This window comes from Brassica napus, chromosome A3, assembly GCF_020379485.1.
Source record: "Brassica napus cultivar Da-Ae chromosome A3, Da-Ae, whole genome shotgun sequence".
NCBI lineage: Eukaryota > Viridiplantae > Streptophyta > Magnoliopsida > Brassicales > Brassicaceae > Brassica > Brassica napus.
The window spans coordinates 2046397-2060804 of NC_063436.1; the positions used below are offsets into that span (position 1 = coordinate 2046397).

Below are 14408 nucleotides of genomic sequence, written 5' to 3' on the forward strand. Positions count from 1 at the left end.
ATGAAAGCCAAAAAAAATTCCAATCAATTCTTTGAAATCTTAGAAATCTATAAATCTTTATAAGCCCATTTCTAGAAGAAGTTATTTTTTGTTCACCTTTTTCTACAACAATTTTTTTTAAAGATTTTAAAGCTTTTTTCTTCATTTTTTTTTAAAAACATGGGTAACTAATTTTGTTTTGTCTTTTGTCCATTTTTTACCACAAAAAAAAAATGATTGGTAAATTAATTATTATTAATTAGTTAGGTTTTTAACATGAGGAAAAAGTCATAACCTACTATTATTAAACATTAATTTGTTAAAGCCTAAAAACTATTGTATATGGTAATTAAAAACATTTAAGAATGATTAAATTATTTTTCTTAATAAATAAATAAAATATATTTGTTGATAAGTTTTAACTTATTTATTTTTTAAACTATTCCACACATTTTATAGACTTGTACAAATAGCAAAATAGATAGAAAGAAGTAGATAATACATTTTGGGAATGAATCATAAATATATATTTATAAAAGTCATAACTTCTAAAACTTTTGATGCCAAAATATCCACAACCACAAAAAAAAAGCCAAAAGCATAAAGCGAAAGTCATTACCAATCGGATCTTTAATGGACTCTACCCCTTAAATTTACAACTCTATATATTTTTATGCTTTTATATTCTTAAATCAATTGCTTAAAAATTGTAATATTTTCTATATCAAAAACCTTACAACTACGTCACCAAAAATTACAGACTGAGTTTTTACTACAAAATTTCTGCATTTATAACGCAATTAATAGGACTCATTATCTAAATATTATTTATCTTATTTTCACATTTGTATGAAAATTTGCCTTTTCAAAATTTTGTTCCACTTCGTCCAAAGTCTGTTTTGATAAATGCACCGTTTATATATATATATATATATATCTATCTATCGATTTTGAAGATTTATCTTAATCGTATTTTTATCTTAACATTTTCTGTTGGTTAAAAAAATATCACCAAAGTGTAACAAATTTTGTATTGTGGTTTTTATTTATATTGTAGTTGTTACGTCAAACAACGATATTGCACTAAATCAGAATATGTAACTGATGTTTTTTCTCATAGAATAAAATGATAAGGACAACTGAGATAAGCTATTTAAATATGTCTAGATCATGTTTTCACTTTATTAATTGTTTTCATTATTTGAAAGTGTTTAATTATATATTATATATTTTATGTAATTTAATATTCTTGACCATCCTAAGCCCTTTCTTAAAAAAAATTCTTTACCATCGTTTTTAATTAAAAATGATTCAAATTCAATCTCGTTACTGACTATTAATTTTGCATCATATTGCTAAAAGTAAAAACGATAATCGATCATAAGATGGCCAAATAGCCAAATCTCATTGGATAAACATAATTTGACATAAGAGAGTTTCAACGTTAACTTAAAAATTTGCAACATACACTGACACAAATCTATAAGAAGCAAGGATAGTGAAGAATCTATCACTATACGCATCAGCAAAAGAGCAGAGAAGAGAGGCAACATAGAAACGAAACCAGCCCAAGTGTTTACTGTATTGCTGCTCATGAATTACTCATCTTCACTACATTTGTTAGATATGTTACTTAGAGCATGTGCATTGCAGGATCTTAACACTAATTCTTAGCCTTATAAGCAATTAAATTAAATGGGAAAAAAGGGATTTACGTAAGAGCTGAGTCTTAATTAAGCGCAGGAAGCACCGGGTCTTTGGGACGCGTGGCGAGACGTGATACGCCGTTTGTCTTGAGAGAAAACAAAAGCCGAACCGTTTTGTCTTTGTTTTTTTTTCTCTTCGACGAAAGAGAGAGGAGGTGAGATGGAGGATGAATCTCGGCGGTGGTTCTGATCGATGTCTGAGCGTCGGTGGTTCTGATCGAGGAAGAATCTCGGTTACTCTCCTCGACGAAATCCGGTGGATCTCCTCGTCGATTCTCGCTGGCTCCCCTCGACGAATCTCAGTGGCTAAGGTTGAAGAAATCACGGCGGCTATCCTCGATGGATAAAATCCGTGGATCTCCCCGAAGATAAAAATCTCCAGTTGTTGGTGATTGCAATCGAAAGGTAAACTCAATTTTAGTTTTTTTTTTTTTTTTTTGAACTTAGTTTTTTTTTTTTTTTTTCAGTGTCTTTGCATGTCTTTAATTTTGGTCGTTTTTGTTCTTGTTGATTGTTTGACTGAAGTAATATATTTAGGAGATACGGCGGGTTGATTTCTTCTCTCAAAAAAATCAAAGAAGGAACCGAAGCAAGTTCCTGGAAAAATTCTTTCTTTCTTCAGAAGGAAGAACTTCAATGTTAAAATCAAAGGTTCGAACTTTATGTTATGGTTCCAAATTTCTTAAGCTCGATTCAAAGGTTGAGAATTTTGTCTGGGACCGTTTTGACTTCAATTCTTAACTTGGACTGCGTTTATTTACTGACATTGTTGTTGGATTGTGCAAGGAGAGGAGAAGCTGCTCTGCTCACGTTCTGTACAGCGAGGAGATAAAGGTAAATCGAAAGTTTCCTTCTTTGATCCGCTAGATTGATTTAAGTCTTTTAGTTGTAGTTTGAATTGAAGTCGATTTTGAATTGAAGTGAATGGTGTAATAAATGTTTAGGTTAGAGTATGGTTGTGTAAGTAATAAATAAAACTTATGGTTGGAGTTAAGTGATGGTGTATAGTGATGGCTGAGGGATACTAGTATATTGCAGGATCTTTTTCAGTTTCTTTTTTATGTTGGTAAGATATTTGACTTGTTTAATAAATGATATGCAGGATAAGGAGACATGCTACGGAGAGATGATAAGGAGACATGAGACACAATGCGTTAAACAATTGCAAGAGAGGTAAACATTAATTTCTCTTTGATCCTTGTTTGAACTGAAGCTTGTGTAATAAATGTGTTGGTTAGGGATAGATTACGGTTGTCTTAGTAATAAATAGAAGTTATGGTTTAGGGTGATAAATGTGTTAGCTTTGTGTCAAGTCTATGGGTTGTGATGAATGTGTATAGATATATGTCAAATCCCTTCTTAAACGCATTGCTTCTGTTTTCATCTATTAAAAGCATTGCTTCCGTTTTCTTCTTATTCATTAACAACTCTTTGATTTTCTCTTCCATCTATAGCACCTTCCTTCCTTTTGTTCTTCTATTTCTCTTGTCTTTCACACAATCGAAAATGAAATTTAATCCATTTACGAGTGGACCAAAATTTGTTGATCTTCTCCAAAGTCAACAAAGTATATTTGGTTCATCCGAAGTTCCTGTATATGGAACTCCACACTCTGTCGGTTCAGTGAGTGTTGTAGAGGGCAAAGAACGGAGGGCATGGACGCCTGCAGATGACATTTTGCTCATCAGTGCCTGGCTCAACACGAGCAAAGACCCAGTCGTGGGTAATGAGCAAAGATCAGGCGCATTCTGGAAAAGAATTGCGGCCTACTTTGCGGCAAGCCAGAAAGCTGAAGGGTCCAAACCGAGAGAGTCGACGCACTATAAGCAGCGGTGGCAAAAGATCAACGACCTCGTCTGCAAGTTTTGTGGCTCGTATGAAGCTGCAACAAGGGAGAAGACCAGCGGACAAAATGAAACTGATGTCCTAAAAAAAGCGCATGAGATCTTCTACAACAACCATCAAAAGAAGTTCAATCTCGAGCATGCATGGATGGAGCTCCGAAACGATCAGAAATGGTGCGACCTTTCAAGCTCAAAACTGAAGAGGAAGGTGGCCGATGCTGGAGCTGAAACTGAAGCTGATGAATGCACCAGTCGTCCACCAGGTGTAAAGGCAGCTAAGGCACGTGGTAAGAAGGCAGCAGTTGTGGAGAAGGGGGTGGCAGCCTTAGAGTCACTTTGGACCATCAAACAGGCTGATCTAGCCTCTAAAGAAAGGCTCTCCAAGATGGCTCTGCTTGACAGGCTTATTGCAAAAGAAGGACCACTGAATGAGCGTGAGGAAGCGCTAAAGACCAGGCTGATAGATGAATTGTTGGTTGTTTGAGTTTAAGTTTGAGTCTGTTTGTTGGATTGTTGGCTGCTTGCGTTATGAATTGAGTCTGTTTGTTGTTCTGTTTCATCGAGTCTTAAGTGGTAATGTAGTTCTAGTTGTTTGTTGTTCTGTTTCAAGTGGTTTGAAGTTGTTACATGTTCTTGTTCTGTTTGAAATGTATTGTTGTCTTGTTGAAATGAACGTGTGTTGTTGTTGAGTTTAAGTTTGAGTATGTTTGTTGTATTGTTCTTTTTTTTTTCAGGTGAGAGACTGTACTTTGGGACAGAGACGTGTGTGTGTCTGTGGTGCAGATTGTGAGTGGAAGGGTCACGAGAGTGAGTATGTTGTATCACGAGATATGTGTGTGTGTTTCTGGTGCAATCTTGTATCACGAGAGAGAGAGAGTGAAGTACTATTGTTTTGTATTCTTCTATCACGAGAGAGAGAGTGATGTACTCTTGTTTCAGTTTGTTCACGAGATATGTACTATTGTTTTGTAATGTTCTATCACGAGAGACAGTCTTGTAGTCTAATTAGAATCACACACACTTATAAATTGTTATCTAGTGTCACCATTCTCACCATCCTCTTCAATATCTTTCTAAAAATCGATCATAATCTCACCATCCTCTCCATTCTCTTTCAACGAAAAAAGTTATATCTTCTTACCAAAACAAAATATAATCGTCCATAATCTCACCATCTTCTCCATTCTCTTCAATCTCAATCCTCGGTTTATCTCTTTGAAAAAAATATACAAAACTTATCATTTTATTATGGCATCATCTTCTCATAACACTTTCGATGGGTCCATTAATGAGGATTTTGATCAATATTTTGATCAATTTTTTGATCAACAATTTGATCAAACTATGGAGGATCTGATCAATGCTAATGGTGATCAAAATGATGCAACAAACAGAAGAAAAAAAAGAGCTTTTATCGAGCGAAATCGTGAAGAAGGCAATCTCCGGTTATGGAATGATTATTTCAGTGACACTCCAACATATCCTGAAAATCTATTCCGCCGACGATTTAGAATGAACAAGCGATTGTTCATGCATATTGTTGATCGCCTCTCCAACGAAGTTCATTTCTTTCGTCAAAAGAAAGACGGTCTCGGAAGGCTTGGTCTCTCTACAATTTAAAAGTGTACGGCAGCTATTCGTGTGTTGGCATATGGTTCTGCGCTTGATGCGGTCGACGAATACCTCAGGCTCGGTGCAAGCACTGCTCGGTTATGTGTGGAAAATTTTGTGGAAGCAATAATAGATTTGTTCGGCGATGAGTACCTGAGAAAACCAACACCGGATGATCTTCAACGCCTACTTTATATTGGAGAGATTCGTGGATTTCCCGGGATGATAGGGAGCATCGATTGTATGCATTGGGAGTGGAAGAATTGTCCCACCGCTTGGAAAGGGCAATATTCTCGTGGTTCTGGAAAACCCACTATTGTCTTAGAGGCGGTTGCTTCATATGATCTCTGGATATGGCATGCATTTTTTGGACCTCCGGGTACTTTAAATGATATCAATGTTCTTGATCGCTCCCCTGTTTTTGATGACATAATAAATGGTCAAGCTCCGAAGGTGAATTTCTCGGTCAACGGAAGACAATATGATTTGGCTTACTATCTGACCGATGGTATTTATCCGAAATGGGCTACATTTATCCAATCTATTTCGCTTCCACAAGGGCCCAAAGCAACTTTATTTGCTCAATGTCAAGAAGCTGTTCGAAAAGATGTCGAGCGTGCTTTCGGAGTCTTGCAAGCTCGATTTGGCATTATTAAGAATCCGGCACGTATTTGGGATAAAGTCAAGATCGGAAAGATTATGAGAGCATGTATCATACTCCATAATATGATAGTACAAGATGAACGAGATCAAAACAGTCAGCTTGATCTTTCGGAATTCCAACAAGGAGAAGGCAACGGAAATGCACAAGTCAATCTCACCTATTCTACAGACATCCCTTCAAATATGGGCAATATGATGAATGTTCGAACTACAATTCGTGATAAACGAATTCATGAACGACTTAAAGCTGATTTGGTTGAACATTTGTGGTTTAAATTTGGAGGTGATCAAGACAACAACTAATCTTTAATACCTCTTTTAAATTATTATTGCTTATTTTAGTAATCTTTTGTTTTTATGTTTTTATTTTAAGTTATATGTTTAAAATGTAATGTTTTATTTTGTTTCATTTAATAAATAAATTTTAGTTTCAGAAAAAAAAATTAATTTTTTTTTAATTTAAGAACCCTTAACTTAAGAAACCTCCATTGGAGGACTAAAAATTAAGAGTTTCTTAGCATTAACTCTTAACCTACATTAATTACTAAAATATTAGCTAAGAGCCATTAAAGGGGTTATAGCAATGCACATGCTCTTAGTTTGATGGAACTCCTTTAAACGCATATCTCTCCATTCCCGCAATCACTATACACAAAAACATCATATACAAAAAAGAATATTGATTATTAATTTCACTGAAGTCTGAATCTTTGAAAGAGACAAAATAAGAGAGGAGATGAGTGATTAGCATATGAGAAGGGCACATGACTTTCCGAGTTCTCTGGAAGTTACGTTTCAGAGGAGACCAACATATATTCTTATGGAGGCTGGGTTAGCACATGAAATTTAAAGAGTTAATCGTTCTAGTGTTTCTTAGAGGAATCAAATGAATAAATGTTTTCCTAGGACAGCGAGACGTAACAAAATGAAACAGAACCTCGGGGTCGGATTTCACCTTCTTTTCCATGACGCAGCCTCCAATCGTTATCTTCCCAGCAACACCTCCTCCTTCTTCTACCCCCATGACGCGACTCTTTTCCCGTTTCGTTCCATGTTTCTACAAAACGACGTTCTTTCAGTCCCTCGAATTAGGAATTTACAAACACGCAATGAGAATTTCAATCCCTGAATCATGGTCGCTACTAAAGATAGGAAATAGTTTTGAACATGAGAGAGAGAAAAAGTCGAAGAGACTTACTTGGGGAAAACGATGATAGCAAACGATGTTTAAGAAATTTCAAGTTTTATTAAGATTTGTGAGAATGATGATTTTGGAATGTAGGCTAACCTTTTTATAGATGTAGATGCACGGCCTAGAAGAGAGAGGAGATGCATTAACTGAGAATGATGATTCAATGCATCCAGTAACGGTTCCGGGGAGAAGAAACAGAGACGAAACGACACCAACTCATCTCGATCCATGATTCGTCGCCTAGATTCGCCTCAAATAACCCTATCGAGCGTCCATTATCGGTTTGACTAATCAGAGCTCTAAGCATTCGATGAACCCTAGATTCTTATGGACGCCATTAGTGAAGAAGATAGTAGTGACAATCGGGCTGGGCTACGGTTTTTAGCAACAAAAATAACTAAAGGGCAAGCCCAACTAATTTAATCGTGATGACCCATATAAAATCAAACAGAGAAGAATAAAACTTGTTCGAGACAGGTGTCCTTCTCTCCTTAATTGACTTTCCACGTGGCTCTCTCAGGAGAGAGACAAACATCTCTTTATATATATAGATGCTGTAGTTTCCCTTGCTCTGTCCCACACCACAGTTAACAATAACAAAATTTTTTACATATATCATATATTTATACGTTTTTATAACTGTTAAAATTATATCGCAGTTGAACCGCTTCTCCCGCTGCGGAACCGCAGTTACCATTCGATGCCTAAGATTTGGTATTGGATGTATATGTAATCAGGAAGACACTCGACGCTATTGACTTTTTTTTTCAGGTAGACACTCGACGGGTGATAGTTAGTGAAGAGTGGGAATATAGGGGAATTACTAACCATAGTCAAAGCTAACGGAGTTGTTTAATAATCTTGGGAATTGAAGGCACGAAAATAAAGGATTAACATAATTGAAATCAGAGCAGTTATTGACTTTGGGGTTTACTCTCTGAACAGAAGAGATTAGTCTAATTATATCACAACTTTCGGATCCCTAATCTATTACTGTACTAGTATTACTCTATTATCTACACTCGCTTAATTTTCTTTTCTTCCTTCTTGTAAACCTTCACTGACTTAAATTCAAACTTATTCAACTGCGTGCACTCTTTTTTATAAGAAAAACAAGAGTGAACGAACTGCTACTACTATTTGTCGGTGGATGATTATTTCCCTTATTTTCATACATTGTTTTTTTTATTACATTGATTATGTTACTCTTTCTCTGTTCCATCATTTATTTTAGTCGATACATTACTTTCCAAACATTTCATACTACTATTATCTACACTTTACTATTTAAAACTTGAAAAATTAAGCTGTGAATTTACATGGGAACATTTTGTAAAGTAATTCATTATTTCATTGCAAAATACGGAGTATTTCATTAGCACCCAATGAAGATTCCATAGACTTAGCCTTTTTTTCAAAAAAAAAAAAAGATTCCATAGACTTGTAATGGAAGTCATGAAAGAAACTTCACAACAATTTAAGAAGAAAACCAAAAACAATAAAAAAAAAAAAATCTACAATTAAATATATAAAAAAAAGATCTCTCTCTCTCTCTCTCTCTCTCTCTCTCTATCCTTCCCCACACTCTCTCCATCTTTTATGTACTCCTCAGATCTGACCAGAGGAGAAAGAACCAGAGAAAGAACATGACTGATCGAGTCTTCCCAGCTTCAAAGCCACCAACCGCCACTAACGGAGCTCCACCCGGTGGCGCCTTACCACCTCCTCCGTCTGTTAACGGCAACGGAACAGCTAACCAGAAACCTCAAGTCTACATTCCGGCTAACCGTCCGGTCTACCGTCCACAGCCTTACAGCCGCCACCACCACCACCAAACTCGACCAAGCTGCCGGAGAGTCTGCTGCTGCTGCTGTTTCTGGTCCATCCTCATCCTCCTCATCCTCGCTCTCCTAACCTCCATCGCCGCCACCGCCGTGTACGTCATCTACCACCCGCGTCCGCCGCTGTTCTCCGTCCCGTCGCTTCGTGTCGGCCGCGTCAACCTCACCACCTCCTCGGACGCTTCCGTCTCGCACCTCTCTTCCTTCTTCAACTTCACGCTGATCTCCGTGAACCCCAACCAGCACCTCACCTTCTCCTACGATCACTTCGCCGTCGCCGTTAAAACCGTTAAATCTAACGAGATGTTAGCTAACGGAACGGTTTCCGGTTTTTTCAGCGGTAACGGGAACAAGACATCTTTTCGGAGCGTGATCGCGACGTCTACTTCGGCGCGTGAGCTGGATCCGGATGAAGCGAGGCGTTTGAAGTCGGATCTGACGCGAGGGGCGCGCGTGGGGTTGGAGATCGAGATGCGGACGAAGGTGAAGATGCAGATGGGGAAGCTGAAGAGTGAAGGAGTAGAGATCAAAGTGACGTGTGGAGGGTTCGAAGGGACAGTGCCTAAAGGTAAAGTTCCGACCGTAGCGACTTCGAAACAGACCAAGTGTAAGTCTGATCTGAGTGTTAAGGTCTGGAAATGGAGTTTGTAATGGAATTTTATTATTTTTGGTTGTTTCTAAATTTGTGAAACTTTTGGAATGATCCAAAAGAAGATTTTTATTTCTCAGTTGTTCGTTAAAAGTTTGCAGAGGAGAGTCAGAGAGATGAGATAAGGTAGTGTTGTTTTGTAGAGAAGGCCCAGAGAATTTACTCACGGCTTCTAAAAGTTTCTTGGAATTTTCTTCTGGGAGTTTTATTATAATGGGTTACACAAACATAAATGTAATATAAGGAATTGAATTGTATACTAATGGCAGTAACTGTTGCATTAGTTGAGAGGAACTAACAGTGAGCATTGAAGTAAATATCATCATAGTATACAAAACATTAACAGAACCTTAAATTTGCAAAAAGAAAGAGACAATATTGAAGAAACACAATGGAAAAGATGTGTTGAATAAAAAAAGTGTTAAATGTTAGATGTTGAACTATGTGATCTCAGATAACATCACTCATTTAAGAGAACGTGCATCATCTGTCTCTCTTTACTTTTGGTTCCCTGATGCAATACACAAGGATCAGCAGTAAGATCTTATTGCAGCTTATTAATCCAAAGTGGGGATATAGATTCAATGCATATACTATTTTATCTAGCAGCTGCATGTTATATAATCAATGTAGGCTTCATTCAGGTACTATGTAGATTAATTATGTTAAACATCAGATTTTCTATACTGCCATCAGAATTTGCAGCCTGAAAGATAAGTTTACCAACCATACATGTTTGTAAATGTTAACCAAGTAGTGTAGCCTAATGGTAAAGACTTAACTTGGGTACAACGTAAATATGTATTGCGTGGATTCGATTTCTTCTGAAAACGAAAGTTAATGTGATTTAGTCGGTGTGGACTTGAGCTCCGTCTTAAGTATGCTTAATCACACGAAATGATTATTTTATTATTAGTTGGAAGACATTTCAAACGTTCGGTAATACGGTAACCAATCCAGTATATAGCACCGATTGGATAAAAAATTGTGTGAAAATGCTAAAAATGGTTCATTGAGGTAACTTTTGAACGACTCACTTTACCATGAAAAACCAATAAATTAAGAAATTGATAGAGAAGTTAAATGTTAAAACTGAAGAAAAAACGAGGCCCAAATCGAACAAAGATGTCTCAATACGATTTATCTAATTACAAATTAAATTTAAAAGCCCAACAACAACACATGTCCTAACCTTTTTACACTTTTCTCTCTCTTCCGGTTTCCGACATCAGTTGCCTCGTGGGGGCAGCAGCATAGAAATCAGATTCTCTAACTTCTACTTTGCTACCTAAAGAACCTCGTTTTCGCTTCTAGAAAGGGAATATCATCACAATCTATGGCAGAGAAGCTCGAGCCGGCGAAGGTTTTGTACTGCGGAGTTTGCTCTCTTCCCGCCGAATACTGCGAGTTCGGTCCCGATTTCGCGAGATGTAAGCCTTGGCTCATCGAAAACGCCCCTGACCTCTATCCTGATCTCCTCAAAGGTAACTTACCAAACCCTAATTTTTAAATGTTCCGACCACTTGATTTTAGATTGTGTAATGATATATGTTGGTCTGTTCTGTTTTGTCAATCTTGTGGTAGCATTCGATAATCATGTCTTATTAAGATATCACTTTTGTAAGAATAATCTTGTTTTTGTATCTTCGATTTGTGTTACTACATGTACATGGTTATGACAATAACTTTAATCTGATTTTTGATATGGATTATTATTTAATTGTTATGTTACAGAAGCTAATGAGAAGGGAGTAGATAATGTTTCTGATAAGCTCCAGTCCGTGGGAATCTCTGGCGCTGATGGTGCACCCTCTTCTTCTCAGACTGGTATGTGTCCCATGGATTCGTGTGTCTAATGCGTTACACATTTTTGTTACTGAGCATTATTAGTGTGTTGAATCCCAAATATGTAATGCTTAATGGCTGGAAGCCATCTGTAATGTTTTTCTTCTGCTGATGAATCTGTTAAAACATGAATGATTAAATGTTTTTAGCCTTACTGATTACTGTTGATGCATGTAGAAAGGATTCATCATTTTTTTTTATTTTGAATTTAGGAGGGACATCCAAGGAGGAAGTGAAGCGCCTTCCTGGGGGAAAAGTTAAAAAGAAAGTAAGTATCATTGTGTAACCTTCCTCCTGCCTTTTTCTAGAATGTTTAACGCACTACCACACTTTTGAATGGGCTTATTATTAGTGTTCTATTCAGCGAACCTATTTGTCCGGTTGTCTAATTACCTAATGCTTGAGGATTCTGTATAGGAGAGGCAAGAAGTTATTATTGAAAAGGTTGTCCGCAACAAGCGCAAGTGTATCACCATTGTGAAAGGACTAGAACTCTTTGGTGAGTTATCTGCTTCTTTGGTGAGTATTCTTATTGGCTGAAACAAACCTCATTCTTTTGACCCTTTTAAAATGTGTTTATCAGGGATAAAACTCAGTGACGCGTCTAAAAAGCTTGGGAAGAAGTTTGCTACTGGAGCATCAGTTGTCAAGGTATGTAGAAGATGGATTGGAAATCAAATATGAATAATAGGTTATGTGCTTATATATATTTTTGATATTGTGATCAATGGGAACAAGTATATCTAGGTTGTTGAGCAGCCTATGGTTTTGTAGAGTTTGTAATTGCTTTAGAGTTTAGACCTTCACCACATCAGAACCACTCTGTTTGTTTCCTTTTCTTTCTTCTTATGCTTAGATTTTTCTATGTGTCTGCGTTTCAGGGACCAACTGAGAAGGAGCAGATTGATGTTCAAGGAGATATAATCTATGACATCGTTGAATTCATTACAGACACTTGGCCTGACGTAACATACTCTATCCCTTCTTTTATGTTCTGCGTTCATTAGTATGAGTAGCTTCTTTAAATATGTTTCAGAATCCTTCCTTAATAACTATTGACCTATGTACAGGTACCTGAAAGATCCATTTTCTTCATTGAAGATGGGAAGAAGGTTCAGGCTGGTTGATGATTTACCCTTTGTCCTTGGGAGTTTTTTTGGCATGGTAGGTTCATCTAGACGAACTAGTTTCCGAGTCCTCCCATGTGTTTTTCTTATTACCAAACGTCTCTGTTTCTCTTTGTGGATCTAATCATTTCAAAACGATATTTTTTTAATCTTTCTAATTAATTTAGTGTATAAACACATATTACAAGACTACATAGTAACAAACATGAAGGTTTTATGAATCATAAGAACATTATGATAATCTTAATGTGCTTCAGACATAACTCGACTTAGCAGCCTGAACAAATCTATTTTTATATTCGTGAAGTAATCGGAACAACTGCTCTCGTGAGGTCTCTGGTACTTGTACTGATAACACCATCATCATCATCATCTTTCTTGAAGAATGATAAAACAGTAGAAGCAAGCTGATGCTGGTGAGAAGTGAACTCATGATCAGCTCCTTCAATAACACAAAGTTTATGATTCTTTATATATTTGGCGAATTCATATGCTTCTGTTACAGACACGATCCTATCGTCTGAACCATGAACTGTCAACACCCTGGAGTTTTTATGAGAGAATCATTAGTTCAGCCATCATACTGAAAACCAAAAGAGACTAATCCTTATAGAGTTTTACCTGCAGTTTTCATGAATTGAGAGACAAGCTTCATGAGTATTGGTTGTTAGACGGTCCTTTAGACTCTCTTCTGTTACTCTATATTCAAACTTTCCTGCAACACAAAAGGGCAAGGAGTTGTCTCTAAGCTCCATGTGTCTTTGGCTATAACAATCACAAAACTAAAAAACTGAAAAAGATTATACCCTTTCTGTTCCTAACATCGATGAACCCATCCTCCTTGATTCTCTTCATGTAGTCCTTACCAAGCCGCCCTTCTATTCCCTTCTCAAGAAAAAAACGTCCTGAGATGTTCACAACAGTCTCCACATCCTTGTACTTTGCTGCATACAAAAGCACCACATTCCCACCTGACAACAACAACAACAATGATCACCCTTCTCTTGAAATCTACAAACGAGAAATCCACCTTCCTTACCTTTACTATGTCCGATTATTGCAGAGATTTCACGGTTCTCCCCACGCAAGTGTTGGAGAACAGAGCGGAGATCTTCAGCTTCTCGGCGATAGTTACCATACTGAAACGTTCCTTGGCTTTCCCTGAAGAAGCACCATAAACATGAGTAAAGCAAACAACATACACTTCATAATCAAAAGAAAGAAAAAAAAAGAAGGTAAACTTCATTCACCCACCCGTTGCCAGTAAAATCAAACCGGAAAGTAGTGATCTTTAATCTTTCAAAGACATTGGCTATTGTCCTCATGGGGATCCGATCCTAGAAGAAGATTATTAAACAAACAAACCAAATTACAAATTGATGAAGAACAAGACTGATGAGAATGCTACAAATAAAGAAGCAAACCTTTGATGATTGAAAGCCATGGCAGATGACAACAGTCTCGGTTGAGCCTGTATCTTGCAAAACTCCCACGAGTTTCTCACCGTGACTGTTCTCTATCACAACTCTTCGGTGTTGATTCTCTTCAGACAAAAACAAAACACTGTCTCAAGCAGCTACAAGACAAGGCTAGTTTTGGAGATTTCTATGATCAATACAATCGAATTGCTAGTTCTAGGTCTAAGCGTATGGATTAGAAAAACGATGGTACAACTTATGGGGTCATGGATCGAGAAAAGAGATGAAGCTTACCGGAGCTGTCGATTCGTTCATGGTTAGATTGATTCCGGCGAGTCTCCGACATCGTTCCGCGGAGGAGGAACCTGAAAGCTTATATGGGTCACGTGGTGTGGACGTTGTTTGTACAATCAGAAGACACCGCCGGCGACTGCAATTAACGTTTTGCTGATTAGTCTGAAAAATTACGCCGTGTTCGGACAAAGATATGTCTTTTTGTATTTACAATAAATAAATAAAATATTTACAAAAAG

At 37.1% G+C, this 14408-nt stretch overlaps 4 protein-coding genes across 5 annotated transcripts; 3 read left to right on the plus strand and 1 right to left on the minus strand.

Annotated features, from left to right (window-relative positions):
• The first annotated feature begins 1233 nt into the window (after positions 1 to 1233).
• On the plus strand, positions 1234 to 4576 carry LOC106420710 (glutathione S-transferase T3-like). 2 transcript variants are annotated; one of them, XM_048769657.1, is made up of 4 exons: positions 1234 to 2090; positions 2211 to 2336; positions 2472 to 2519; positions 2788 to 4576. In XM_048769657.1, exon 4 carries the CDS (start codon positions 3012 to 3014, stop codon positions 4011 to 4013), a length of 1002 nt encoding a protein of 333 aa, XP_048625614.1. In that variant the 5' UTR covers positions 1234 to 2090; positions 2211 to 2336; positions 2472 to 2519; positions 2788 to 3011; the 3' UTR covers positions 4014 to 4576. The 2 variants fall into 2 exon arrangements, with proteins under 2 accessions (XP_048625614.1, XP_048625617.1); XM_048769660.1 differs by having other exon boundaries at positions 2211 to 2519.
• A 3808-nt stretch (positions 4577 to 8384) lies between these two features.
• BNAA03G03630D (NDR1/HIN1-like protein 6) lies at positions 8385 to 9768 on the plus strand. The gene has a single exon (XM_013861083.3). It carries the CDS (start codon positions 8642 to 8644, stop codon positions 9485 to 9487), a length of 846 nt encoding a protein of 281 aa, XP_013716537.2. The 5' UTR covers positions 8385 to 8641; the 3' UTR covers positions 9488 to 9768.
• Positions 9769 to 10661: 893 nt separating this feature from the next.
• On the plus strand, positions 10662 to 12608 carry LOC106420174 (translation machinery-associated protein 22-like). Its single transcript, XM_013861019.3, has 7 exons — positions 10662 to 10969; positions 11220 to 11312; positions 11543 to 11598; positions 11748 to 11829; positions 11914 to 11981; positions 12212 to 12295; positions 12401 to 12608. Exons 1-7 carry the CDS (start codon positions 10822 to 10824, stop codon positions 12455 to 12457), a joined length of 588 nt encoding a protein of 195 aa, XP_013716473.2. The 5' UTR covers positions 10662 to 10821; the 3' UTR covers positions 12458 to 12608.
• BNAA03G03650D lies at positions 12585 to 14378 on the minus strand. Its single transcript, XM_013861017.3, has 7 exons — positions 14170 to 14378; positions 13882 to 14000; positions 13712 to 13794; positions 13497 to 13618; positions 13264 to 13428; positions 13079 to 13172; positions 12585 to 13000 (listed from the first exon to the last, which is right to left on the minus strand). Exons 1-7 carry the CDS (start codon positions 14219 to 14221, stop codon positions 12751 to 12753), a joined length of 885 nt encoding a protein of 294 aa, XP_013716471.2. The 5' UTR covers positions 14222 to 14378; the 3' UTR covers positions 12585 to 12750.
• Positions 14379 to 14408: the final 30 nt, after the last annotated feature.

Coding starts and splice junctions, on each gene's coding strand:
- LOC106420710 (XM_048769660.1), top strand. CDS start 3,012: ATGAATGTGTATAGATATATGTCAAATCCCTTCTTAAACGCATTGCTT.
- BNAA03G03630D (XM_013861083.3), top strand. CDS start 8,642: ATGACTGATCGAGTCTTCCCAGCTTCAAAGCCACCAACCGCCACTAAC.
- LOC106420174 (XM_013861019.3), top strand. CDS start 10,822: ATGGCAGAGAAGCTCGAGCCGGCGAAGGTTTTGTACTGCGGAGTTTGC. Junction 11,313..11,542: donor ACCCTCTTCTTCTCAGACTG/GTATGTGTCCCA, acceptor TTTTGAATTTAG/GAGGGACATCCAAGGAGGAA. Junction 11,599..11,747: donor GGGGAAAAGTTAAAAAGAAA/GTAAGTATCATT, acceptor GATTCTGTATAG/GAGAGGCAAGAAGTTATTAT.
- BNAA03G03650D (XM_013861017.3), bottom strand. CDS start 14,221: ATGTCGGAGACTCGCCGGAATCAATCTAACCATGAACGAATCGACAGC. Junction 13,795..13,881: donor ATGGCTTTCAATCATCAAAG/GTTTGCTTCTTT, acceptor ATCTTCTTCTAG/GATCGGATCCCCATGAGGAC. Junction 13,001..13,078: donor TCAATTCATGAAAACTGCAG/GTAAAACTCTAT, acceptor TAAAAACTCCAG/GGTGTTGACAGTTCATGGTT.